This window comes from Pinus tabuliformis, chromosome 4_1 (genome assembly GCF_031772625.1).
Source record: "Pinus tabuliformis cultivar Carrire ecotype Pingquan chromosome 4_1, CPIR1, whole genome shotgun sequence".
Lineage (NCBI taxonomy): Eukaryota > Viridiplantae > Streptophyta > Pinopsida > Pinales > Pinaceae > Pinus > Pinus tabuliformis.
In genome coordinates, this window is record NC_142303.1 from 27,275,843 (window position 1) to 27,303,347 (window position 27,505).

At 39.6% G+C, this 27,505-nt stretch overlaps 1 protein-coding gene across 1 annotated transcript in view; it reads right to left on the reverse strand.

The window, feature by feature from the left end:
* Window positions 1–27,505, reverse strand: part of LOC149174017 (AMSH-like ubiquitin thioesterase 3) — a 72,487-nt gene that overhangs the window by 26,281 nt on the left and 18,701 nt on the right. Inside the window, exon 12 of the mRNA XM_089419137.1 lies at window positions 24,206–24,268. Within this exon, the coding sequence (XP_089275263.1) occupies window positions 24,206–24,268 (63 nt within the window). The remainder of the gene's footprint in view (window positions 1–24,205; window positions 24,269–27,505) is intronic.

Below are 27,505 nucleotides of genomic sequence, written 5' to 3' on the forward strand. Positions count from 1 at the left end.
CTATCATCCTCATCCATCACATGTCACAATCTTGCCATGGTTTTGGCCCAAACATTGATGGGTGCAAAACCCCAAGCTTGGGTTTCAAGCCCACAAGGCAACCCTCGATCCTCAAGGTTTGGAGTACCTCCCAAGCTAAAAAAACCAACATGCAAAAGACAAGCCAAGACAAGAGGACACCAGATTTGGCGAATGCCAAGGAAAAACCCCAAGATGGGGAAAACCCTTTGATCAATTCCTCTTATTATTATATCAAAATGTTTACTAGAGAGCGAGAGAGAGAGAGTACAAAATTCAAAATTGACTTGCCAAATCTAAGTCAAAACAGCGCTATCAAATCTGCACTCAACAGCAGTCAAAAACTGCCCTCATCAAAAAGTCAACAGCAAGTCAAAGTAGCAGCAAATTGTCCTCAATGCAACTCGATCATGCATAGTCCAACTCAGCCTTCAAAGGAGGTCAAAGATAGCCCAAAATAGTCATGAAAACAGTGGTCAAACTTGGTCAAAGTCTGTGGTCAACCTTGCGATTGGTCTGCGGTCAAAGATAACAAAATGCCTCGATCCCTGTGCCAATAGATGTGGCCTGCCAAAAATGAAATTCTGGCACAAAAACCGCAGATAAAGTGATGGTCAAAGTGCTTGTTCAATGTTGGTCAAACCTGCAACAATCTCTGAAATTTTGGCCCTGTAATTCGTCCTGCAATTTGTCCTTCTGCTGCCACACGTGTGGGGAAAAGATATGCCCAATAAGTTGTACGAACCAATCAGAGAAGGAGAGAGATGATTATGTGAGTGATTGAAGTGCTAAATGAGGTTGGAGGTCTCTCTTATTTATACAAATCGTTGAGGGTGAAGTGACATGTCTCTTGGGCTTCATGAGCCTATATGATGATGTGGCTAACCTTGACAATTTGCACATGTGAGGGCATAATTTCAAAAACACATTTCTGCTTATCCAAATTTGATGATCTTTACATCAATTTTAGTCCTCTTGAAAAGAGGAATTCAGTGCAATAATCATCTCCATCAAATGAGTTGTCCAAGGTGGAATTTGGCCCTAGTTTCCAATTTTAACACATACAGCCTCAAATGGTAGGTCAATTTGCAACAAGTGTGGTTGATTTCCCCCTAAGGGAGCCATTCCCCCTAATAGTGTTGTTTTTCTTCAGTTCTCCAAATAACTTACACATATCTACACTATTGATTCACTTACTCCACCCTTGCTATGAGGATATAGTTTTTATGTCTTTTACAACATACATTGGTTTTGTCTATATCATGTTTTCTAGGAATGGCCTTTGTGCTCCCACTTTGTTTCTCACACTATTGTACCTAGCAATCCCATTAACCTATTTCCAGTCATTTGTCGAACATTAATAGAATTATTATCTTATCTTAGATTGAGAATCATTGGAAGAATTTGGAAATAAAGTGGGAAGATATCTTGACAAAGCCAAGCCAAGATCATGGATCCACTTGTGTGCCAGGATTTGTATTGTAGTAAACATGGAAGTTCTTGAGGTAACAAAACACAAATTGGCAATTAAATTCATAAATTCCAAATGGGCTATTGGATTTATGTGCAACAATTAGACTATGAGCATCTTCCATTCAAATGTATGGGTTGTCATGAGCATGGACAATTCATAAAGATGGGTTCAAAAACACAGTCTCTAAAACCTTTCAAAAACCAATAAATGTAGGGCTACCCTCCAACAAAAAAAGAAAAAAGCTTCTTCCTCAATTACAAAAAAAACTTTCAAAGTTTTGAAGAGAATCCCACAATAAAGAACAACAAATCCACATTCATTCTTCTTTCAAACTACCAAGAGGAAGAAATTAAGGACACAAAGACATCGCTCAAGAAAATTCCAAACCCACTAGGAAAGAAAGGAACTAAAACATCATCCCTGACAAACCACCAGGGGATGGAATGTCAAATACAATTGACACCCAAAAATTCAAGGAGCAATAACTAGAGTAAGAGTTCTATGAGCCCTGAAAAGAAACTCCTTTCAAACATTGGACACACCTTCAAGCTCCATGTACACATCTAGTCCTCACACACGAGAAAAGACTATTACAAAAAACCGAGCACATAAAGAAACCAAGAAAACAAGAAAGAATTCTTTGTATTGAGTAAAAGAATATCGAATGAATTAATTAGAAATGAGCAAACAGCTCAATGATAATACAAAGATATTTACAATAATAGAAACATCAGGTTTCTATGTAGAATATGGAAACAAACAGTTTCATCTAAGAAACTGCTAAAAGAATAAAAATAGCAACAGCTAAAAGACTGAGCATTAAATACTAAATAGGAATATTCTAATACCCTCCCTTAATGCTCAATCTATTTACAACACCAATAGACCCTCGAAATTTTACAAATTTATCAAAACCAAGAGGATTGGTGAAAATGTCGGCGGGCTGCTCTGTTGTGGGAACATATTGCAACTGAACTGAGCCGTCTTCAACCAGCTGGCGAATGTAGTGGCAATGAGTTTCCACATGCTTTGTTCGTTCATGAAAGACTCGATTCTTGGCAAGTTTGAGCACTCCCTGATTATCACAAAACAAAGAAGTAGGCCCTGTCTGGAAAACATGCATATCTGCAAGCATACGACGAAGCCAAACTGCCTCACAGGATGCCTTAACTGCTCCCCGATACTCTGCTTCTGTGGAGGAGAGAGCCACTGCCTGTTGCTTCTTACTAGTCCAAGTAACAGCACCAGATCCTAGACTAAACACATACCCAACTGTAGATTTACGGTCATCAACCAAACCGGCCCAGTCAGAGTCAGTGTAGCCACTGAGAATAGGATTGGAGCTGCGAGTATATAAGAGGCCATAATCAGAAGTACCACGCACATATCGTAGCACCCGCTTTGCTGCTATCCAATGATCAGCTTTAGGAGCTGACATAAAGCGAGAAATGTAGCTTACTGCAAAACTGATGTCAGGTCTGGCAGCAGTAAGATAGATGAGACTGCCCACTAATTGCCTGAATAAAGTTTCATCCACAAGGGGAGAGGATGACTGTGCTGAAAGTTTGAGCCCTGGTTCCATAGGAGTCGTGGCCGGTTTGCAATCCTGCATTCTGAACCGTTCCACAAGATTTTTGGCATACTTGGACTGAGAGAGAAAGATCTGATTTTCAGTCTGCCAAACTTCAACCCCCAGACAGTAATGAAGAAGTCCCAAGTCTATCATCTCAAAAGTTCTGCATAGATCTTGTTTGATCCCATGGATCAAATGTGCAGAGCTGCCAGTAATGATAAGGTCATCCACATAGACAACCACAAACAAGATATCATCACCAGTATACTTGATATACAGGTTTGCATCAGATGGACTCCGCTGAAAACCCTGATCTGTCAGGTACTGATCAATTTTCATGTACCAAGCCCGAGGAGCTTGTTTCAATCCATAGATTGCTTTAAGCTAACCGACACACTTTCTGTTCTTGACCAGCAACCTTGAATCCTGGGGGCTGCGTCATGTAGACTTCTTCTTGAAGATCACCATTTAGGAAAGCACTCTTTACATCCATCTGATGAACTTTCCAATTGAACTGAGCTGCTAGGGCAAGGACAAGCCTTATGGTACTCATCTTGGCTGTAGGAGCAAAAGTCTCCTCATAATCGATGCCTTCCTTCTGTGAGAACCCTCGAGCCACAAGACGAGCTTTATACTTGTCTATGGTTCCATCAGCTTTGTATTTCACTTTATACACCCATTTGCAGCCTATGGGCTTTTTTTCGGCAGGAGATCAGAAAGTGTCCAGGTGTGATTCTTCTGAAGACTCTGTAATTCGGCTTCCATAGCATGCTCCCACTCAGATGTACCCTTAGCCTCTGAATAGGTTTGAGGCTCAAAAATACTGGAGGTTAGCCATAAGAGCAAAATTGACTGTAGACTGTTGTCTGTTCTTGTGTCTAGAAGTTCTACCTTCAAGGAGCTCATCATCCCGGAGATCACCAATGGTTTTAGCCCACCACTTAGGCCGAAGAGAAGAAGAACCAATATCAGGAGTAGAGGAACCAATATCAGGAGGAGATGGAGAAGACTCAAGAGCAATAGGGGCAGCAAGGGGAGGGTTAGCTTCTGGAGAAAGCTCAGATAGAGTATTATCAAATACTGATGCTACATCATCCCTCCCATCAGGTGGACCGACCGGAAGAAGAACACTGTGAGACTGATCCTCATAACGCTGCTCAGAAGAAGAAGACTGAAAGAATCCTCTGTCTTCATCAAATACTACATCTCGACTGAAGCTAAGACGACCAGTGGCTATATCTATCAGCCTATAGGCCTTGTGATGATCACTGTAACCTGTCATCATGAGTTTCTGGCTTTTGGAATCCAACTTAAAGCGCTTAGCAGATGGAATCCAAACATATGCAACTGAGCCAAATACTTTGAGGTGACTGATCTTAGGCTTACGACCAGACCAAACTTCTTCAGGAGTCTTCCCTTTAACAGCCTGAGTAGGTGATCGGTTAAGAAGGTAAACAGCAGTAAATACTGCTTCAGCCCAGAATTTGTTTGGAACACTCCTGTGTTGTAACATGGAACGAGCCATTTCAACAACCGTGCGGTTGCGACGCTCGACAACACTGTTCTGCTGGGGAGTGTAAGGGGTGGTTAATTGATGTTTGATGCCATGAATATCACAGAAGTTGGCAAAAGCTGAGGAACAAAATTCCCCCCCCCCCCCCCATTGTCGGTCCTAAGGGTCATGATATTACAACCGGATTCTTTTTCAACTAAGGTTTTAAACTTCTGAAAGGTACTAAGAGCATCAGATTTATTTTTTAAAAAATACACCCACATCTTTCTACTGAAGTCATCTACAATAAGTAAAAAATATTTGCAAGCAGTGATAGAAGCCGTATTCATAGGACCACAAATATCAGCATGAAGTAACTGAAGTACCTTAGATGCGCGCCAAGATTCTCCATTTGTGAATGAAGACCGATGTTGCTTTCCTGCTTGACAGGCGCTGCATACCCCAACTGCTGAGTCTGAATATCAGGTAATCCTGACACAAGTCCCTCCCGAGAGAGCTGAGAGAGATACTGCATATTTAGATGCCCATATCGCTGATGCCATAGAGTGCTGACGGGAGAGACACGTGCTGCTAGAGCCACTTCTGGAGAGTCACCGGTGTCAAGTAGCCTGTATAGACCATGGTCCTCTAGCCCAACAGCAACTGTTAGACTGGTCTCCCTGTCAATGATGGAGCACTTGTGTGCACTGAACACAACATCAAGCTCAGGAGAATTCCTCATAATCTGGCTAACAGATAGCAGATTAATCTCCATACCAAGAACATAGTATACATTCAGAAATATGAGTGTGCGTCCACCAGACTGAATTTGAACTGTACCCCTGCCAGCTACAGTGTACTTTTCACCTCCACCAAATACCACGGAATCACTGAACGGTGAGAAGTCAATAAACCAGTCACGCCTGTGAGAGAAGTGGCGTGATGCACCAGAATCAATGTACCATGCAGAGGAAGGAACATGTTCTGAAGACCTTTTAGCCATAAAGGCGTAAACGGCAGAATCTGTCTGCTCGGAATGTTCTGCAACATTGGCTGCCTGATGTGGCCCTCCTTGTTTCTTCTGTTCAGAAGCAATCCTCTGTCGGCAATCTTTCTTCATGTGACCGAACCTGTGACAGTAATTACACTGCACACTTTTCTTCCTAGCAGGATCCAAAGACTGAGAAGAGCCTTTCTGCTGAAAGGACTGAGAGGACTGGTATTTTGCAGTAAATGCATTTTCTGAGGACACTGATGAAGCACCACTACCAAACTGCTGTTTCCACCGATCCTGCTGCAGAAGTTTGGTACATAAATCTGGAAACTTCAGATCAACATTTGTGGTCGTAATGTTGAGAGTTTCTATGAAGTGTTCATAAGATTTTGGTAGACTTTTCAGAGTAATGACTACCATATCTTCTTCCTCCATGGTCCGACCAATGGCTTCGAGTTGATCTCGAATGTCTTTAATTTTGTTGAGATGTTCCTGTAAAGACATATGTTCATCCATCATGATGGAGAACAACTGATTTTTGAGAAAAAATGCTCTGCTTTTGTCAGATGTCTCGTGCAGTTCTTTCAATTGTTGCCAGATTTCGGCAGCGGTCTTGCCAGAAGGAATCTGAGGTAACTGATCATCAGCGACAGAGAGCTTGAGAAGCATAACAGCTTCTCGATTTCGATCATCAAATTTATCTTGATCGGTACCAGCTGTACCGGGACGAGACTCTTTGCCCAAAATGAGCTGATCAAGACGCCTGTATTCAAAAATGGTCAGCATTCTTTGTTTCCAAATGTTATAGTTGCTGCCATTAAAGCGTTGATTTCCTTCTAACATCAGATTGGTGAGCGTGGCCATTTTCCCAAAGACAATACAGAAGACTGAAAAAAATAATGTAGCTGTCTGCTTAAAATCCCTCTTTCAGAATGACTGTACCAAACCTTAACAAATTCTGATTTGAAAGAAAATAGGCTTTCACAATAACTCAGATCTGTACCAGATCAACACACCAGACCAAAAATATGACAAGAGGTCACATGTATCGATATACACGCTGATGATATATACGTTGTTCTGTTCAGATTATATATATATGCGTAGACTGAATGCATGATATATATATGTTGTTATATATGCGTGATATATATACGCTGAACTGGAGAAAGCCGTCACTATAATCTAGAACTGATATATATGCGTGATAGCCGTCACTGGAACTGGAGAAAGCCGTCACGTGATATATATGCGTGATAGAATCTGAACTGAACTGGAAAAAAATGCCGTCACTGTAATCTGGGAAATGCGTGATATCTTTTGAAAAAATGTCGTCACTGAAAAAATGCTTCACGTGGTGAAAACGGAACTATAATCGTGATCTATCGAATGAGCCAAAAATTCGTGAGCAAAAAGAAAACGATTTTCCGCTTCCGGTTCTGATACTCAGGCTCTCGATACTCAGGCTCAGGATACGAATGTGATTTCCACTGACGCTTTTCCTTTTCACATATATAGTGACCCCGAGCCTTTTGTGTGGTCTTGAGATTCGAGTCACGATAGTGGCATCAATGGCCCCGAGAGCAGAGAAGAGGCCCGCGGCTGAAAAAAAAAACGGTGGTGGGGAATTCGTTTTCAACAGAAAAGAAGCCTTTGAAGCCGGAGAATAAGCTATTAAGGGAAGGCGACAGAAAGCGCAGAGGCTGGCTATTACAGCGAGGATAAAAACCGAATACGGGTTTTACAGATTGTGCTCATCCCCGTCAATTTCAACAATAAAAAATACCGAGTCCTTGAACTTGCGCGTATTCTTCCTCTTTAGGAGCTAGGCTTCAAGAGCCACGAGAACCATGAGACACCACAGCTTCAAACAAATAAACTGTTCCTTTCAAAGCAATTTTACGATTCCGAGCACCGCTACAAAGTTAATTCCTCATAAAGTGATAATGCAGGAGAAGAATCCCTTTCTGTATCGAGATTGACGACTGTAAGCTTTTATCACAGTGAGCAAAGCCGAGGCTAAGACTCAGTGAAGGCTACCTAGCTTACAGAGGGCTCGATCTTAGAAAGGAATGAAGGAACTCAAGAGATTAGGATACAAAGAGGATAGCTAATCAAGAAATCTACAGATCCTGAGAGCAATTTCGAAATGAACTACTGAATTTTTCAAACTATGAAAAATTATTTCGAAAAAAATTCCTGTGCTCTGATACCATAAAAGAATATCGAATGAATTAATTAGAAATGAGCAAACAGCTCAATGATAATACAAAGATATTTACAATAATAGAAACATCAGGTTTCTATGTAGAATATGGAAACAAACAGTTTCATCTAAGAAACTGCTAAAAGAATAAAAATAGCAACAGCTAAAAGACTGAGCATTAAATACTAAATAGGAATATTCTAATATTGAGAGAATAGTGAGTAAGCGAAAGCTTTTTTATTTAGGTTACATTGGACTCAAGTCAATCCACTATATTAATGTGGGATAGACTGAAATATACACTAAAGTGAATGGCGCATAAAAAACATAAATTAAATTAAATTCCAATTGGGATAATTGATGCCTCAGTCTAATACCTAATTGACCATTTTTAGGCTAATATTTACTTTGGTGCCCTCCCTTAATGGTCAGTCTACTAACTACACCAAGCTTATCTCAGAATTTTACATATTTTTCAAGACCCAAAGGCTTAATGAGAATGTCTCTAATTTGATCCTCTGTAGGGCAGCACTACAACTACTACAACCCGATAAATCCATCTTCTACAAGTTATCTGATGAAATCGTAGTGTACATCAACATGTTCAGTATGCTCATGAAAGACTGGATTCTTAGCAAGTTTAATCACCCCTTGGTTGTCACATAACAAGGGTGTTACCTTTGTTTGTTGCATCTACATATCTAAAAGCAAACCCCTGAGCCAAATTGTCTTGCATGCTCCTTTCACTGCTCCTTGATATTCTACTTTTGTTGATGAAAGGGCTACTACATGCTACTTCTTGCTAGTCCATGTGACTACGCCCGTGCCAAGGCTAAAAACATATCTGAAAGTGACATTTTGTCATAAATAAAACCTTCTCAATTTGAATCTGTATAGCCACACAGCCTAGGGTCCTTGCTTTTGTTGTGCAAAATGCCAAAGTCAAGTGTCCCTTTCACATATCTCAGCATTCGCATCATTACTATCCAATGCCCTACCTGTGGTGTTTGTCATGAATCTAGAAATGAAGCTCACAACAAAATTCAAATCAAGTCTAATGGTTGTCAATTTTGTCTCAAAGTTTCAATTCTTTCTTCATTAGTGTAGATGAGATTTTGCAATCTATCATTTTAAACTTGTCCAACAAACTCTTGGCGTATTTTGTTTGTGATACAAAAATGTTGTTGTCTATTTTCCAAACTCTACACCTAGACAATAGTGTAGGAAGCCTAGATCAGTCACGACAAAAGCTTTGTTCATACTTGATTTAATATGTTCTATTGCTTTTCCTCACTACCTGTAATAATAATATAATCTATCAATCTTATGAACCATGCCCTAGGTGCATATTTCAGACAATGTAGAGCCTTCTTCAATCTGCAAACCAAATGCTCCTTCCCTAAAACCTGAAAACCATGTAGTTGATACAAGTAGAGTTCTTCCTACAAATCTTCACTGAGGGAGGTGTAACTGCTCAAACTAGCAGGGGACCTAAGGGGAATCCCTAAAGGGAAAATGCTAAGCCAAAAGCAACAAATGGAGTCTTAGCCCACTATCACCTCAGCTAAGGCTCCCTTCTATTTACGAACTTTCACTAATGGGACGAGACCCGGTAAGTGTGGAGTCACTAATGAAGGATAAGTCAAATCGATATGACTGACCCGAATAACCCTTTTCCAGAATTCAAAGGATAAAGATTACTTGCTTTGTAAGCAAGGTACTAGGTAATCTAGGGAAAGGGAAAGAGGATTTGAGGGTTAGGTTTGAGGGATAAGACTTGTGAAGGAGTTTCCCAAACCCTCAAATCCTTGTTATAATTGGTATCCCGGATGGTTCTTGAAGGTATTTCAAAGGAGTGGGACCACATGGGGCCAAGTGGACCCAGTCTACGGTATGAGGAAGGAATGTAGCAACCAATGATATTCTTACCCTAAACGACATGGAGAGAGGATCAAAGAAAATGTAATTATTCTAAGATGTTGATTTTACCCTGGGAAGTGCTAGCCTTGGGGATGGCAAGGCAAGTTTTGGTCTCGAAGCTAGGGCTTGGCTTTTCTCCCAATTCCACCGTCAAAATGTCTTCAAATTTGGAGGAGGGCTAGAGGAAAGGCCAGCGCAAGAGACCCTAGGAGATCGAATTTTTTCAGTGGCTAGCTTGTCGAGAAATTGATGCCCTAGGCACCCCAATGTGGCTAGACTTGGGAGAAGGTGAAAGAATAAGAGTTTTGGTGACCACCCTTGGTAGATCAGTGCCTTAATCCTTGGGAGAATGGAGTCTATGTTGATTATGTGTAAGATTTCTTGGTTCCCAGTCAAGGAGGCCTCAAAATTACTTCACAACCCTCTAGGTCAAGTGAAAGCAATCTTGCAGCTTTTATACTTCAAATGCACAAGAGGAATGGCTTATCAAGGTCAGATTTTACCCTTAGGAGATTTCGCTCACACTACATGGCCCATACATGGAGAGAACGTTATAATAGAGACAATCCCACAATATTAAGCAATAATTTGCATGCAGCAATGGTGACAAGCCCACCAAACTAGCTCAAAAATTAAAAAGCAAGCCTCTCAAGAGATCAAATAATAATTTATGCATGTCGTAGGGCCCTCTAAGAGGCCTAATGAGGTCCATGGTGCCACAATGAAGAATAGGACCCTCAAAAGCAGTGGACAAGGGGTTGGCCCTTTGTAATAACCTGTGGTGTTCCAAATGACATGTGGGGGGACAAGTGTCCTTATGGGTCTCCAAACAAATCGAAGATGCCTGTAGGTGGCCTACAAGGGCTAGGGTGATAATGTAGAAGTCCTAGATCATTGAGTTAATGAAGTTACCTAATCATGGACCACAGGTGGGGACTTCATAATGGTCTGCCCTTCCATAATGGACTTCGAGATGTGCCAATGTCTCCTAAACTCCTAATGGGGTTAACCAAGTATCCTATTAGGTGGTTTCTACCTCTAAAGGGGATAATATAGTCAAGGTACATTCGTCAAAAGGTGTTGGCATGTGACAGATAGGTGGATGAAGTAGGGGATGAGAAGGGGTGGCCCTGGGTCACATGTTGGGGTACGAGGATAACTAATAAGAGGGAAGCCCACACTTGGGTTTATAATGTGTAGAAGGGAGCAATCATGGTACATGAGGTGCCCCAGCCTTGAATTTTCCACCCTTCTTTATATGCCTTTTGTCTTTTTATGATTCTCTTTGATTAACTGCTTGGAGCTCAAGGGGTTAGAGCATGATGTGTAAGATATAGCAGTGAGATCCCCTTTTTAAGGTGGGGCGAGTCATCGCCCACTAGGGGTTGGGACAACAATGGGTTCCTAACTTCCTATATGATAACGAATGCTCATAGAACCTATAGGAACTAGGGTGATGGCCATGATGATGGTGTAGAGCTCATGCACTGGCTTTTGCCCATGTGCTAAATGTTTTTGTCTCGACAATCTTTTGTATTTTGTGGTACTTTTCAGATGCATCAACCTTCGAGCTTCATTCCAGGCCATGACCCAATGTGTGGGCAAGGGGAAGTGGCGAGCTAACCCTATGTGGACCCAAGTGGGAAATATGATGAATGGGGCAATAACGGATGGAATAAGCGGATAAGGAAGCGGGACCACGCAACCAAAATCAAAGTTTCCCGTGAAATACCATCCCTGGAACCAAATGGTCAATAAAAGAGATCCCACGGGACTAGAATCTAAGGTTAATTCCTAAAAGGGTTTAGTGGACAGAAGCACAGACCTAGCCCATTCTTTCCACTGAATCCCCCCATTAATCAATCCCTAGAAGTGTCCATGATAAGCAAACTACAATACTCAATTTCAAAATGACAAGGTATACTTTTAGATTCGAGAGGCCCACCTTCAAACATACGATCATGGTAGATGGGCGAGGGACCACATCACTGGCTCAGGTGGCGGAGAAATGGCACAATGAGCTAGTTGATGGCTGCAAGGGGTTGCTGGATATCAACTGAGGACCATCTTTGAGAAAAAAAATTCTCCTAGTGATATTACCCACAAAATGGTGGATAACAGGAGGCACTTTTCACATCCATCTAATGGATCTTCCATCCAAATTGTGTTGCAGACTTCTTCATCAATGATGTCGTTGAATAAAGTGTTCTTCATATCCATGTGGTGGATGCTCCATTCCATCTCAAACGCTATCTAAAGAACTACTCGAATAGAGGAGTATTTGGCTACGAGAGCAAAAGTCTCCTCGTAGTCTACTCCCTCTTTCTGAGAGGACCCACGAGCCAGAAATTTGGCCTTATATTTCTCCACATTGCCATCTATTGCATGCTTTACCTTGTAAAAGCCATTTGGAGTCCACAACTGACTTCCCATTTACTCTCAACACAATCTACCATACATCATTCTTCATGATGGAGTTGTGCTCCTCCACCATGGCATCTCTCCACACCTACTGGTTGGATGCGTCCTCAAAGCTAGAAGGCTTTGAGTCTATGATGCTAGTAATCAAAGCCATGTACGTCGAAAACCTTCGCAAAGGTATGCTCTCCCTGAAGGTGATCCTTGGAGGTTCGATATGCTCCTAAGCATCTTGCAAGGTCTGCTCTGCTCACTTGGGCCTCCTAATTGATGTCAAAGGAGTTGACTGCTCCTCTTGCACTAAAGGCTGGCAATATTTGCTACTGGAAGCCTCTACTCTTAGCTCCTCCTTTGGTTCCTCCTCTTGAGGCCTCTCTACAAATATTGATATGTCTTGAGATTTCCTAGACGCCAAATTCTCCTTGAACTTGACATCTTGTCTTACCACTATCTTTTGCTAATCTATCAAGAAGACTCTATAAGCCTTCGAATCCTCATTGTATCCCACCAGAATGCCCCTCTCATCTAAGGGCTGCAACTTCGTCCTCTTTTCTAGAAGTACGTAGATGTAGACTAAACAACCAAATATCCTAAGATGTCATACCTCAAGATTCTTGCCTAGGAATGCTTCCTCCGGTGTCTAATCCTCCAGAATCCAGTGTGGCCTCTTGTTCTACAAATACACAACTAGGTTGCATGCCTCGGCCCACAAAAACATCGAGAAACTTTGATCATGGATCATGGCCTTCACTGCACTGATGGTTCTTCCTCTCTGCAACCCCATTCTACTGCAGGTTGTAAGCCATTGCCTTCTCCTTCTTGATCCCTGCCTCCTTACAGAAATCAGTGAACTCATTAGAGGTGTATTCACCCCTATTTCCTATCCTCGGCACCTTGATCTTCCTTCATGTCACATTCTCCACCTAAGCTTTGACAGCTCTGAAATGACTGAAGAAGTCACCCTTGGTCTTCATAAAGTAAATCTAGGTCGTCCCAGAGAAGGCATCAATGAAGGTCACATAGTAAGATGTGCCCTTCACTAAAGATACTTAAATAGGCCCTTCTAAATCAGAATGGATCAGATCCAAAATGCCTTCGGATCGAGACTCGCTACTAGGGAAAGATGCCTTGGCATTCAAGTGCCCAACCTTTGCAGACCCCCTATTGGTCCAAACTAAAGTCTAGAAGCCTAGTGACCACTCGACTCAATAATGTTAGAGCTCTATGATGGAGATGCCCCATCCTTCTGTGCCAAAGCTCACACATGCTCTCACTGGTGTGCACTAGTACCTGAGCAGGTTGACCCTGAAGTTTATATAGATTCCCCTCTCAGACTCCAATGTCCAGACTGGATCCCTTTGTGCAAATGAACACTTGCCCCCTCTAGAAGTTAACCTCATAACCTTCCTCCTCCATGACTAAGATGGAGAAAAGGTTGTTCTTTAGGCCAGGTACATAGAGTACATCCCGTGCATCAAAGGACCGTCTTGAATCAAGCTAGAATTGAAGATCCCTTGCCCCCTCACTGCATACTTAGCATCATCGCCAAGCTCAATATGGATCCCTGAGTCATCCTTTGCAAAACTATTGAATAGCTCTCTAGCCGTTGTCATGTGGAAAGAAGCACCACTATCCAAGTACCAAGCGCTTCTAGCAATAGTGTTGGTAGAAAGGCAAGATACGAGTGAAAAGTCACTCTCGAACTTGGGAGCAAGATCGCTCAACTATTTCTCTATTATCGCTGCAACTGTCTGCAACTTCTGTTGAAATTTGGTACCGGAGGACAGGTGGTTCCCTTAGGCTTTGATCTTTGACCTAGGGAAAAGTGTCCAAAAGAATTTAATTTTTCTCCTAAAGTGACTTTATAATTTTATAAAGTTAAATCTAATTTAAAAGTGACTTTAAGTGATAAAGTTATTAAGTCTAATTTTAAAGTGACTTATAAAAGTCAATGAAAAATTAGAAAGGAAAAGTGACTTTGGAAATAAATGACTAAGTGGGTCTTTATTAAAGTGGGGTGAATTAAAAAATAGAAAGTGAGATTTAAATGAGCATTTAATCTCAACCATTGATCTAAATCTATTTCAGCCATTGGATTTAGAGATCACCCAAAAGTCACTTGGAGTTATATTAAAGGAGGAAAAGGAGGAAAAGGTCATTCATTCTTTCATGAGCAGATTGGGAGAAGGAGAGCAAGAGAGCAAGAGAGATTTCTGAGCAGGGAGGAGAAGGAGACAGCAGCTTGGCACACATTCCAAGGCAGCAGTTGAGCAGATTTGTACAGCTGATTCAGCACATAGTGAAAGGCAGATTTTTGCACAAAAATCGAGGAGCAGTTTGCTGATTTTTCTGCACACAAAACGGAGGTCGTACAGCATTTATTGCTGTCCTGTTTGCTGTAATTTCCAGATTGCTGTGAGGCACGAGAAAGGAGATAAGTTGTAAATTTGCTTGCTGATTTTTTTGCTGAATAATTCTCACTGTAAAAAGACAATTTTCAGAAATAAAGAAGAGCTCTCAAACTGGTTTTCCCCAAGAGTTGTAGGGGGTTTTTCCAGGGTCAAGTTGACCAAAAATATCAGTGTTTTAATGTGTTTTAATGGCTGTTTTTAATTGCTGATTTTTAATTCTGCAATTTCCAGCATTCTGAAAAATTTCCAGAATTTGTGTTTTCAGCAATATTTATTTTTTTCAGTCTGTTAAATGTATGGTTATGGGAATGGGCATTTAACTACATGGGAGAAATAAGGAGAAACTGAAAACCGGGGTGGGAAAACAGAAATTTTTACAACTTCCCCTTGCCCTTCTTCCCCTGTGGACACTAAGAAGCAAAGTGGCCATTCTTGTGACAAATATAGCATTTAATATTGCTCATATATCTCTTCTACCGGAACTGTTGTCCCTCTCCCTAATTGTCACCCTTTTTTATGGAAACTTTCCCTTTGGTCTTCTTTGTCTTACTAACCAACGCCAAGTTTTCATCTACTGCTCTTCTTCCTTGCATGTCGGTCCTGGACTCTTAACAAGTCTCCTCTTCGATGTAGTCATCCCAAGTTCTCTCCTAGTTGGGAAGATGTTCACGGGCACAGATGCCCACAATATATGGTTCCCAAGCCTTAATGTACCTATTATAACAACATTTACTAGCTCAACATCCAATAAAGCTTCTCCAATAGCTGCAAGCTGGTCATGGACCTGTATGATCCTCATAAGGTAGCTAATCACATTATCTAAGGGGTTAATTCTACACTCTTTGAGCTTAGTTTTGAGAATCATTTTTCGACTCATGGCTTCAAACATCTCATTAGATCTAATCTTTTTTGCAACATGCGAAATCATATGATCCTTAATAGCTTCAAGGATCACCCTTTGTGCCTTTAGGTCCTTATTCCACAATGCCTACAGTGCAGGCTCTACTACTACTGGTGTTTGCGTGCTCCCTGCATTCTACTACTACAGGTGTCATGTGCACTACAGGGTCTACTACTACTAGTGTCTACGTGCTCCCTGAGGAGGGTTGGACATGACTTCCCACAAGTCTTGCTCCTTCAAGATCACTGAGATTCTTTCCTTCCATGGCAAGAAATTCAAAACCCCATCAAGTCAATCCTCAACTTTCACATTGGTTACTGACATGGTTGTCCTGATATCATTCTCTCAAGCTTGCTTAAGTAACTTGGAAAACAATAGATCTACTTTTCTCTTAAAGCAATTGCTCTGATACCATGTTAAATTATCCTAAAACCAATTATCTAAGCAAACAAATCAGATCTAGTTACTTGTTGGAATTATTAACTCTTGCATGCAGTGGAAAACAAGAAAAGCAATCACACAGTGCACAATTTATTTATGCTATTTTAGATCAATTCATCGTTTAAAAATTATCTTCAGAACTTACAAGAGCTCTCTTATAGGGAAAATGGCTGAGAAATCAATCAAACGGACAACAAACTTGAAAATTTCAATATGCACAAAAATCAAAGACAAACTGCCATCCAATCCGCTTGGTTGTACAAAATTTGCACAGTTGTACAAAATTCATACATATGACTGTACAGCATGCTCTGTTGGGTTGTATGGTTGCTCTTTTCCTTGTTGCTGACTGGTTGCATGTCCTTGCTGAAGACTGGTTGCCTTCTCCTTGCTAAACCACTGATGAAACCCTCACCAATGGCTGAAAATCAGATCTCTGATTTTCTCCTTCACTCATGTAACTTGTGAAACGAATGCTCTCTGTGTGACTTTGCCCTTTGCCTTCTCTTTCTTTTATAACTTTGACATGAGCCACAAACCTAATCATCAACAGTTAAGATCTAACCATGGGATCAATGGTTCTTTCTTAATTAAATCATTAAGTGATCCACTTAAGTCACTTTAATAAAAAAACATTCACTTTCTTAATTAATTAATAAAGTGAACTTCTAGAAAAAGCATAGGATACATTTAATGATGATTTTCATAAGTAGATACCCTCACGGAAATACATTTCTGAGCTACAAACATTAATGTGTTGAGTATATCATGTAGCTGAGAGATGACCTTATTATCAGACTGACGCATGCCCTAGGTATTCCCCTTGGTCAGTTAAGAGTAGGCTCCCATCAACTTCCTATCAAGACAAATCATCACATTTCAAGCCCTCATTAACACTTACCATCCATGTGACTTGCAGGAGATCAAGACAAAGAAGAACCTCCATTCCAAATGTCCCATATTTCATAATCTAGACTATAATTGTCCATCTCTTTTAATAAGAGAAATTTTAGACACGGGTCATGATCCCCACGTGGATCTCCCTGACCTTAGCCCATCAAGAGAATCACCTCTTTCTTCCAAGTTATTTAAGTCCACTCCAAGCAGCAAACGAAACAAGTTGAGGCCCATACCACTTACACCAAATCTTCCTGATTTTACTGGGGTTACTCTTCCCCTCTAGACAACCATCTGTAGCAACAGCTAGTGACTCTCTTCTCAAACTTTTCATTCAGTCACAGCCAGTCTCTAAACCTGAAATCTTTTGATTTTATTTTAAAAACCAAATATTGCACACCATCATCAGACTGTATTAAAGGGAAGGACCAGCCTACACTGCCTCTCTTTCCTCCTCTAGCCCAGTGAATAGGATAGAAGATTTATCAATGTTTACCTCCATCCCAGTTGCCTTATTGTACAAGTCCAATATCTCCTTGAACTCTTCTGTTTCTTTTTGTCCCCATTCCAAAAAGAACAACATCATCCACAAACAACAGATGAGTCAATGAGACATATTCCGCCAGTCTGAAGCCTTTGATGGATCCATATCTTTTGAATGCTGTTACTAGTCTGCTCAGGGATTCTGCCACCAAAAGGAAGAGGAATGGTGGCATAGGAAAGCCTGTGTTAAATCCTCTTACATGAAAGAAATTTGAGGCCAATCCATTAATCAGCACAGCGAAAGAAGCTGAAGCAAAGCAGCCCCATAATCCAGTTCACTATTTGAACAATGACTCCTCTTTGAATTAGGATTAATCTTACGTATATCCAATTAACCTTGTCAAAAGCTTTAGCCTAGATTTAATACTAACAAAGTTACCGATAGATATTATTTTGCAACATATTTTGTTATCAATACATGGCAAAACTATAAGAAAGCTCATTAACTCAGAGTCATTTTCCCTCCAGCAAAACAAAGTGGAGCCAAAACATTAAATCAATTCTCGAAACTTGTCGAGAGACAAGAAGTTGATGATGTTGTTGCAGAATTCTATTATGCATGTGCAATTCCTTTTAATGTGGCCAGGAGTCCCTATTTTAAAAATGTATTAAAAAAGGCCATTGATTTTGGAAAGGGCTATGTTCCTCCCAGATCTGAAAATTTCCACTTTGCTAAAGAAAACAAGAGATAGAGTGACAGAAAAGTTGGTTCAAATTAAAGAGTCTTGGAAGCATACGGGATGCACAATTTTGAATGATGGTTGGTCAGATTTGTGTCATCGCCCAGTGATCGATGTGCTTGTTTATAGTCCTCAATGGGTACTTGTTTTGAAAGCGTTTAATGCAATGGATCAAGTGAAGACATCAGAATTTATTTTTGGAATTTTGGCTTACTCAATTCAAGAGGTTGGGGAGAAAAATGTGATCCAGGTTATCACAGATAATGCATCAAATTGTGTTGGTGCGGGGAAGGTGATTATGGGAAAATATAAAAACAATTATTGGAACCCTTGTGCAGCTCAATGCTTGGATTTAATGTTGCATGATTTAGCCAAATTTCCTTGGGTCAATGAGAAAATCTTAAGAGCCAAAACAATTGCAAACTTTATCATCAACCATTGTCTCACTTTAAGCACATATAGGAAGAATGCATCTAAAAGAGTTGTTGAGTCCTTGTGATACAAGGTTTGCCACTTCGTATATTAATTTGAAAAGAGTTGTTGAGGAAAAAGCAAGCCTAAGAGCTGTTTTCCACACTACTGAGTGGGAGAGATCTCCCTTTCCAAAAGAAACTAAGGGGAAAAATGTTGCACAAATAGTGCTCAATAGTGGCTTTTGGAAAAATGCTAGCAAGGTTTTAAAAATATGTGGCCCAATTGTTAACGTGTTTCACATGGTGATGGTGACAAACCTTGTATGGATTTTGTTTGTGAAAGCATGGATCATTGCAAGGAGGCCATTGCAAGTGTTTTTAATAATGTGGAAGCTAATTATCATGAGATATGGGAGGTAGTTGATCAAAAATGGAAGATGATACATGCATAGTCCATTACATGCAGCAGCATGCTATTTGGACCCTAGATTGTTTGGGTTATCAAGACATAAAAATGAAGAAGTCATGAATGGAATTTACAAGGCTATTGAGAAGCTAAATCCAGAACCAACAATTGCAGCTTTGGCCAGATGTCAGTGGAGGGCATACAGGTTATAAGAAGGGTTATTTGGAAGAAAATCAGCAAAGTATGATAGGAGCATAAGTGATCCAGCAATATGGTGGGACTTTTATAGATCAGGGGTGCCAGAATTGCAAAATGTTGCAGTTCGTACCTTAAGCCAAGGATCAAGTGCATCAGCATGTGAAAGGAATTGGAGTCCATTTCACCACATTCATTCCAAAAAAAGGAAATAGATTGTTATCTGGAAGATTAGAAGATCTTGTTTATGTTCGTAGTAACTTGCAGTTGGCTTTGAAGAATGTGGCTAAAGAGTCATCCAATTCCTCTACTCTGTGGATCAATCTTGTTCCTAATGCATCAAGGGATGAAGCTGATTTTCACATTGATAGTGATACTAACAGTGATAGTGCTGAATTTAGTGATAAATCTGGTGCTCATACTTCTAGTGGATTCACAGCCGCTACTACTCTTTATGATATAGAACTTTTTGATATAACAAGTAGATCATAGGAACATCAAGAATAAAACTTGTGTTCCCGTTTTAGACTTTTAGTTTACTTTTTTATCAGAATGTTCTTCAATATATAAAATTGGATGTGGGTTTGTTGAATCTGATATGGGTGCCAATGTCTGTGATGAATTTCTAACCCTATTTTCCATCTACAAGACTACAACATAACAGTTTTACTATGTATGGCAGTTGGTTCTTTATTGGCATTTGCTTTCATGGTTTATATGTGGAAATGATTTAAATGTTTGAGCAATAATCCTATGTGTATGCATTATGGACTTTGACATGCCACGGCCCACCTCTACATCCTTCACATGAGGGCATAAATTATAATTTCAGATTTCTGCTGTAGATAACATTTCAAATTCTAGGCAGGTTGCTCATGCATGTAGGCCTTAAATTAGGCTGTCTATTATTATTATTTTCATGAATCTTAGACTTTTGGCATCAGATTTATTCTATGAATTTCTGTTTTATGAGAAATAAACATCTATTTGATTGATGCTGGATATTTTGTAACTAAAATTTCAGAATTCTCAATGTGCTCTAGCTGTCATAAATTTCAGAATTCGTTTTTTGGATCCTCTAGCTGTCATAAATTTGATTGATGTTCTGCAAATTTCTCTAGCTGTCATAAATTTCAGAATTCCTTTTATGGAGTAGTTCTTTTTATGCAAATTTCTCTAGCTGTCATAAATTTTTAGAATTCTTTGAGATATGCCCAAAGTACATACAATAGAGAATCTATATAGACGAAGGAGGTTTATGTGTGTCACATGTATTTTTCAGCCTGCTTAAAATTGAATTATATATATATGTGACGAATTTTATGCCGAACTTTATTTGAATTTCAAGGTCGTCGAACTCGAACACGAACACGGTGACAGCCTATGATTGCAATCACTGAGAAGAATCAGTCACAACAATAAACAATATCTGTGATTGCGATCACTAAGAAGATAGTCAATCACAACAAGTAAAGGAGGGTTTGTGGATCCAATTCAATTTTTTCAAAAGCAAACATTTTTATAAAGCTGAACCTTAGAAAAAAATTAAATATTATAATGTCGTACAGTCATGAATTCAAGTATATGAGGTTTTAAAAAAATAGAGGAAACCATCAATGACATGACAGCAGCACCACACAAAAGCAAAAGGCCCAGATTGAGTGAACTGAGACAACCAAAGGCAGATAGAGCAAACTGGCATTTCCCCCCAATGATGTTAGAACTTGTGCCGAGATCAAAACAATGATCAAAAGCCTAGAGAGACAATTTAGTTCAACAACGACAAGCAAGCATGTCTAGACATTGCACACACTAGACATAGAGTAAGGGAAGGAAAATTATTTCAACACCGATTAATAAACATTTGAAAAGAAGAAAAGAGATGTCGTCTGCAGAGAGAATACAAGGAAAACATTACAGTAGTGGAAAGGAAATACATGGCAAAAATGCCCAGAGTTCATAGACAAATGAAAATGCCCAGATTTCTTACTGGGATTCTCCATTTACAGGAAGGTTAAAATCAAACAGGAGATATAAACGCTGATGTGTAGGCATAAATTGAGATGTTTGTGACAGGCAAATGGTAAACAGCTCAGCGGAATTGTTGACATGGCAATGACAGAACAAAATGTTGGACATTGTTGCAGACCTAGTTTTTCAAACTTCAGAAGTATTTGACCTGTTTTTTGAATAATTTGTTTCTTGAAGTGCTTTCGTCACATAGAGACTGAAAGTTTAGCCAAAAAAAATTGCCACATCAATATAAACCTCAAACCAAGACAGATGATGCCCTAAACTGTTGAAGTGACTGTTTAATACATTTTTTTATAGATGAAATGATCAAACAGATTTTAACCACCTAGCACAGAACCACAAAAATTGCCTAGAATCTGTTCAAATTTATTCCAAAAAGACCTGTAAAGGACATTTACAGTTAGAAATAGAACAAATGACCAACATCTAATTCAAATTCTCCAGGAAAGCGAAGAATGCAATTTGAAACCTAGTGGCTGACAGAGATTTCTAGAGTCTAGACAAACCTTTAGGAGAGTTCTCAAACAGCTGACCATAGAGTTTGATAGAGTATTTCCACATATGCGGAAGCATAAGACAGTTAGCACTCTGTGCCTAATAGAAAACATTACTGCCGGATCTACAGATATATTTCAGGTTTGAAATATTAATTCTGAAAATTGCAATTTCATTCGCATGTATGGAATTAGATTACTGGTTTAACCCTGTAGTTTGTGAAACTGGCCAGGAAGATGAGGAGATTAAGACTTATTGTTTTCTATTCGCTGATCAAAGAAGTCAACAGTGGCTTCCCCAATCAACACCAGTACTTGCAATAGTGGTTGGGAGTCGGGACTAGGTGCAAGACATGGGCCTCTTTGGGGGAATAGATAACCCTCACCCATGGCCTCTTAGTCAAGGAGTTCCAGTTGGAACGTTGTTGACAACTCACTCGTAGGTATAGTTAGACACACTAGCCACATCATCATAAGCAGAAGCCAGTCAGAGAAAAATATATGCTTGTATTCAAACCAAGGGTACAGAAGTTGGAATGCTTTGATTGACTATTTAGGTGAAGCCAACCAGACCATACTACCAATGTAAGGATTTGTGAGGTTGATTATGGTCTAATATAGTTGGATGATTGTCTAGGTGGGTTTGGTAGAATTCTACTTCTACCTTCATAATGAGGATGATGATAGTCTAATACAACACCAATGAAGAGACCCAGATCTGGAATAGTTGTTGCTTTGTTACACAGAGAAAGATGGACCCATAGGCAGTCATGACATCTTAAAATTCTATAGTTATTGTTGAGATTTTGTATAAGGGGAGTTAGACATGTCAGAGAGATTATTTTCTTGTTAAGGTGGGATGTTGGAATGTTAACAGTAACAAACCAATAATATTTAGAAGTCATAATCATTTTTTTCAAGGAAAACCTCATAGGGAAACATAAGGGATGTTTCTCCATATTCATGAACAACATCCCCAATAAACCCATTGGCATAGACTAGTGTGCCTCAACTGGAGGGATTCAAACCGAACACCTGCCAACATTGAAGTTAAAACCAGTGTTGTTAAAATCGCGATAAAATCGCGATTTAATGAAAAAATCGCGATTTTTTCAGCTTGCCGATCAAATCGCGATTTTTATACGAAAAAATCGCCTACTTTTTTTTGCCGATTTTTACTGAAAAAATCGCGCTTTTTTCAAAAAATAGCGATTTTTTCGAAAAAACGCGATTTTTAACGAAAAAATCGTGGGGGTTCAGGACAGCATAGTTTTATAAATTTTTTTGGGTTTTTTCATGCAATGTTTTTTGAAAGAAACAAATAATTTTTGAGTGGGGTAGCTTAATGATCAAGTCTAGGCCCTAGTATGGATATGCTATTCATGGTAATGTTAAATTCTTAAAGTAAAAGTGACATTCTCCTTAATCTTCATTTTCATACTTTTACTTAAATTTTTAACATTACCATGAAATGACTCAGGATGTTTGAGAGTGGTTCCAGCCTCATTGGATTTCATATGGAGAAAGTAGAATTTTAGATTTCATTTAAAATCCAGCAGACTTATCAGTTTTTCAGGATTTCAGGATTGGGAGATTGTAATGTTTCCAGGTGACACCACCTGCCCGGGCTACCCCTGCCACCAGTAGAGGACGTGGTCTACCTCCTATAGCTCCTACTTCTAGTTCTTCAACGTCTAGATCACATCAGACTCCACTGCCATTTCCACCTGCATGGGCACCAGCATCTACATCTAGAGGGAAAGGGAAAGCTGTGGCATTTTCTCGCAAGAGGGGCAGAGGAAATCAATAGGATTAGACTTTCATTTTATTGTATATGACATTATGACATGATGAGATACATTATCATATTTTTTGTTGATATTTTGAGGCTGAGTTGGGACTTACTATTCAGGACATGATTCAATGTTATGTGTGATTTTAGCGCTAGAAATGATATTAAACATCTTATATATTAGTTTTTTTATCATATTTATGTGTCAATGTATTTATTTTATGTTGTAGATGGTTTAGATATTAAAAAAATTGAAAAAAAATGAATATTTTTGTACCAAACGATTTTTTCCCGCTTTTTTCCGATTTTTTCCCGATTTTTTCCGATTCGTTCCCCGCGCCGATTTAATCCCGATTGCGCTTTTAACAACATTGGTTAAAACTAGCCAAACACCCAACAACATTGGGAACAAGTTGTGCTCACCCCTGGGCCTTTGGGCTATTTAGAAGTCATTAGTATTTGTATGATGACCACTTTACTTGTCAATGGCCTAGCAAACGTAATATTTACATGCTGGACTTAGGGGTGAGGTGGTTAACTGTTAAACCACCATAACCACTTGGGGCCATTATAAATTGTGCAGAGACATGAAGTAATAGTGTGAAAGAGATGCATTGGCTGTAGTACTTATAACAAAAGTCTATTCCTTGTATTCTCTCAAACAACACATCCTAAATTTTTATACCTATGCAATGCTGAGTAAAGGTTTTTTTTACCATGGAGTTTTCTATTAGAACTAACACTGAAGGGGCATGAAGCCCATGCTAATTCTATACAAATGAGAACCATACAAGCCAGAGTTCTTGTTAAATAAAAAATATTGTTAACTGATTAGAAGCTATAAAAATAATAATTCCACTCTTAATGAAAAACATGATAAGGTTATAAGTGATGTGATTTTACCTGATATGAATAATGAGTGTGGAGATCAACTGATGACATAAAGCAATTCTGTGAAGGATGCGTCTGCAATTTCAAAACAATTTTCCGTAAACTGATAGATAAATACAATTTTTCATAATTAAATGATGCCAGACAAATCATTAGAGTTACATCCATAAACTGTTGCGCAGATCTCAGGAAGCACCTAAGCATACTTCAGGATGTCAAAACAGGTTTCCACAAAAATTAAGAACAAAGTAAAAAGGATGTGTATGAAATATAGGTAAAAAATGAACTTAGTCAGGGAAAACATTTAAGGTAATGATACAAGAAGAGGTAAAAACAACTGAAAATGTATGGGAAAATGCAAATACGCTTCCATGCAAAATGCCTCATTTTACCAAATGGTGAAAAATAAGTTCTACCCAGCTCACAAGAAGTTTGTGAAGAGGTAAAGCTTACCAGCCAGTATCCAATAATGTTCTAAATATCAGTTTATGTTTCTGTCATGCTTTGTGGGCATTTGCACTGACCCTGTTACACATCATATATTATGAGGTTCCACATTGTCATTTTAATCACCGATGGAGATTTGAAGCTGGTTCCTCGGAGCTTTCGGATAGACATGGACACATTTTCTTCGTAGAACCACCCCTTCTCTTCATTGCAATTTATCACTTGATGGAGATATAGCCCCCCAAGGGGTGAGATGATGATGGTTAGGAGATATATGATTCATGCTTATTAAGTTTCCTAGTAACATTTGCATGATGGTGTGGTATGATATTGATGTCACTAGGAACGGGTGTTCGTTATGGTCCTCGTACGTCAGATGTGCGATGGGGAACACACTTTATGGTTGGATGGGTTAACCTTTTTGTTATGTCCTTTTCTCTTATGATGTTGCTATGGTATGATATCAATGTTGCCTTTGTGATTTTCCTAGGTGACTTAACTTTATAATATCGCATTTGCTAGACATCACCTAGGGGAACATGTTGAATGATGTTAGTACCCACATTGATATGTTATTTTCTAAGTTTGAATTAGAAAAGGGGTGTTAGCTTATAATTTGATGGTATTTGATAGTGATCTAACCTTATGATTGACTATTTATGTAATAATACCTTGGTGGCGGTACATTTTAGGTTGGACTTCATGTTTTGTTATTGAAGAGTTTCACTAGTAAGGACTTACCGTATTACATGGTACAAGACTTCATTAAAAGTGCACCCCTCATTGGCACACATGTTCATAGTGATTTAATTTGTCGGTGACTAATTGGAGGACTATTGTTATATTTCAGCTTTGACCTTTGTGCACACATGTTGAAATTGTCTTAACTGTTCAATGGTTAAATTAATTGAGTAAAAGTAAAGTAAATTTATTAATGTCCAACTAATGACCACAAAAGTAGGTCAATGGGACTGAAGAAAAGTGCAGTCAGTATGACTACAATGTGGGAGTGCACGCGCATCTCCTTTAAAAAATGCTAAAACTAACATATAGAGAAAAAGAAACCAGTGGTAGTGTAGCCGCGACACATTTATGAGACCGTGGAATAATACAAAATACTCAATAGTTTGCAGCACAATGACCTGCTAAAAAGGAATGAGTGAGATGGTAAGGTCTAGCAATGGAGCTAGAGATGTCAGGGGCTCTTGAGGCTAATGACCGATGGTGAAGAAGGAAATTTGGGTACAGGTTCACTATCGAAATCCCCTGGGGCCAGCAATGGATCCTAGCATCTGAGGTCAAAAGGAAGAAACTCTAAATAGGTCTTTGGCCGCTCCTATGGGACTGTGAGGTAGTCGAGCGTGTCAGGAGGGCCCTGTTCTGGAACTGTCTAGAGTTGATCCATCTAGTGCTCTGAGAACCTGCGAACTAATGTATGGTCCTGTATGGTCCACTAGTCTCAATGATATCTGTCGATCTCCTTGATGGGGAGGCTGAGAAGAGAACCAAGATCTCACCCGTCTAATGTCTCGAGCATTCTCAACCTCTATCTGTCGCTTGTGGCCCTAGTCTGATGAATTCACATGAAAGTATGAGGTGATTGTCCCAGTCATCCCAGGGCGTGGCATGGTTGAAAATCTCCCTAATGAAGAGTGTTAAGCATCGTTGGTCCTAGTACCCAAAGAAAGTAGAGAGGGAGCCTCTCGAGTCCCGATATAGCCAATGATAGTGTCATCTAATCTCATAGTATAGGGTGTTGAGAAATCTAGGGGCAGCTATATTAGGTGATTTCTCTTACTTTGATAACTGCTTGTGATGTATTTTTACTTAAACTTAATTAGCTTCTTCTTTCATTTAATTATTATTAGTGTTCTCTATCATCAAACAGCTACCAAACAATGAAGAACAAGAGGACACAAGATATCGGCTAATAGGCTATTAGTCAGGGCCAAAACCTCTCCTCTTGAGAGGAAAACCCACAAGAACTCTTCTCTTCTTATAGAACTTCAAATGATGAATTCCAAGACCTATGACCCTTGACAAAGACCCCTCCAAGACAAAGTCAAACTTCTCCTTGAAGCACTTCCTTTTCACAAAGTCAACCCAAGTCAAACTTGCCTTGTAGTAGCTTCAAATTCTCCTTTGACCAAGATTTCAGACCTGCAACTTGACTGCAATTTCGACCTGTAATTCTCGTTCTCCTTCAATTTCTGCAACCTCGCACGTGTGGGTAGTTTAGGGCAGATTTATGAGGCTTCTTTCCTTTGCTTGCTTTGGATCTCTCTCCTTATGAATTTGGCTTGCTCTTATGATCTTTTGGATGTTGACTTCAGCTCCTCTTGAAGTCTGCAATTATTCACTTCAGAAAAACCCTAGTTGCAGTCACATGTGAAGGAATTACCTACAACGGGATAAGACTTATGAAGGAGTTTCCCAATCCCTAAAATCCTTGTTAGAATTGGTATCCCGAATGGTTCTTGAAGAATGGTCTTTCAAAGGAGTGGGACCACATGGGGCCAAGTAGACCTAGTCTAGGGTATGAGGAAGGAATATAGCAACCAATGATATTCTTACCCTAGACAAGGTAGAGAAAGGATCAAATAAACATAATTACTCAAAAGATGTTGGTTTGACCCGCGGAAGTGCTAGTCTTGGGGATGGCAAGGCAAGTTTTGATCCCGGAGCTAGGACTTGGCTTTTCTCCCAATCCCACTGTCGGAATGTCTTCAAATTTGGAGAGCTAGAGGAAAGTCTAGCACAGGAGACCTAGGAGATTGAATTTTTTCAGTGGCTAGCTTGTCGGAAAATTGATGCCCTGGGCACCCCAATGTGGCTAGACTTGGGAGAAGGTTAAAGAATAAGAGT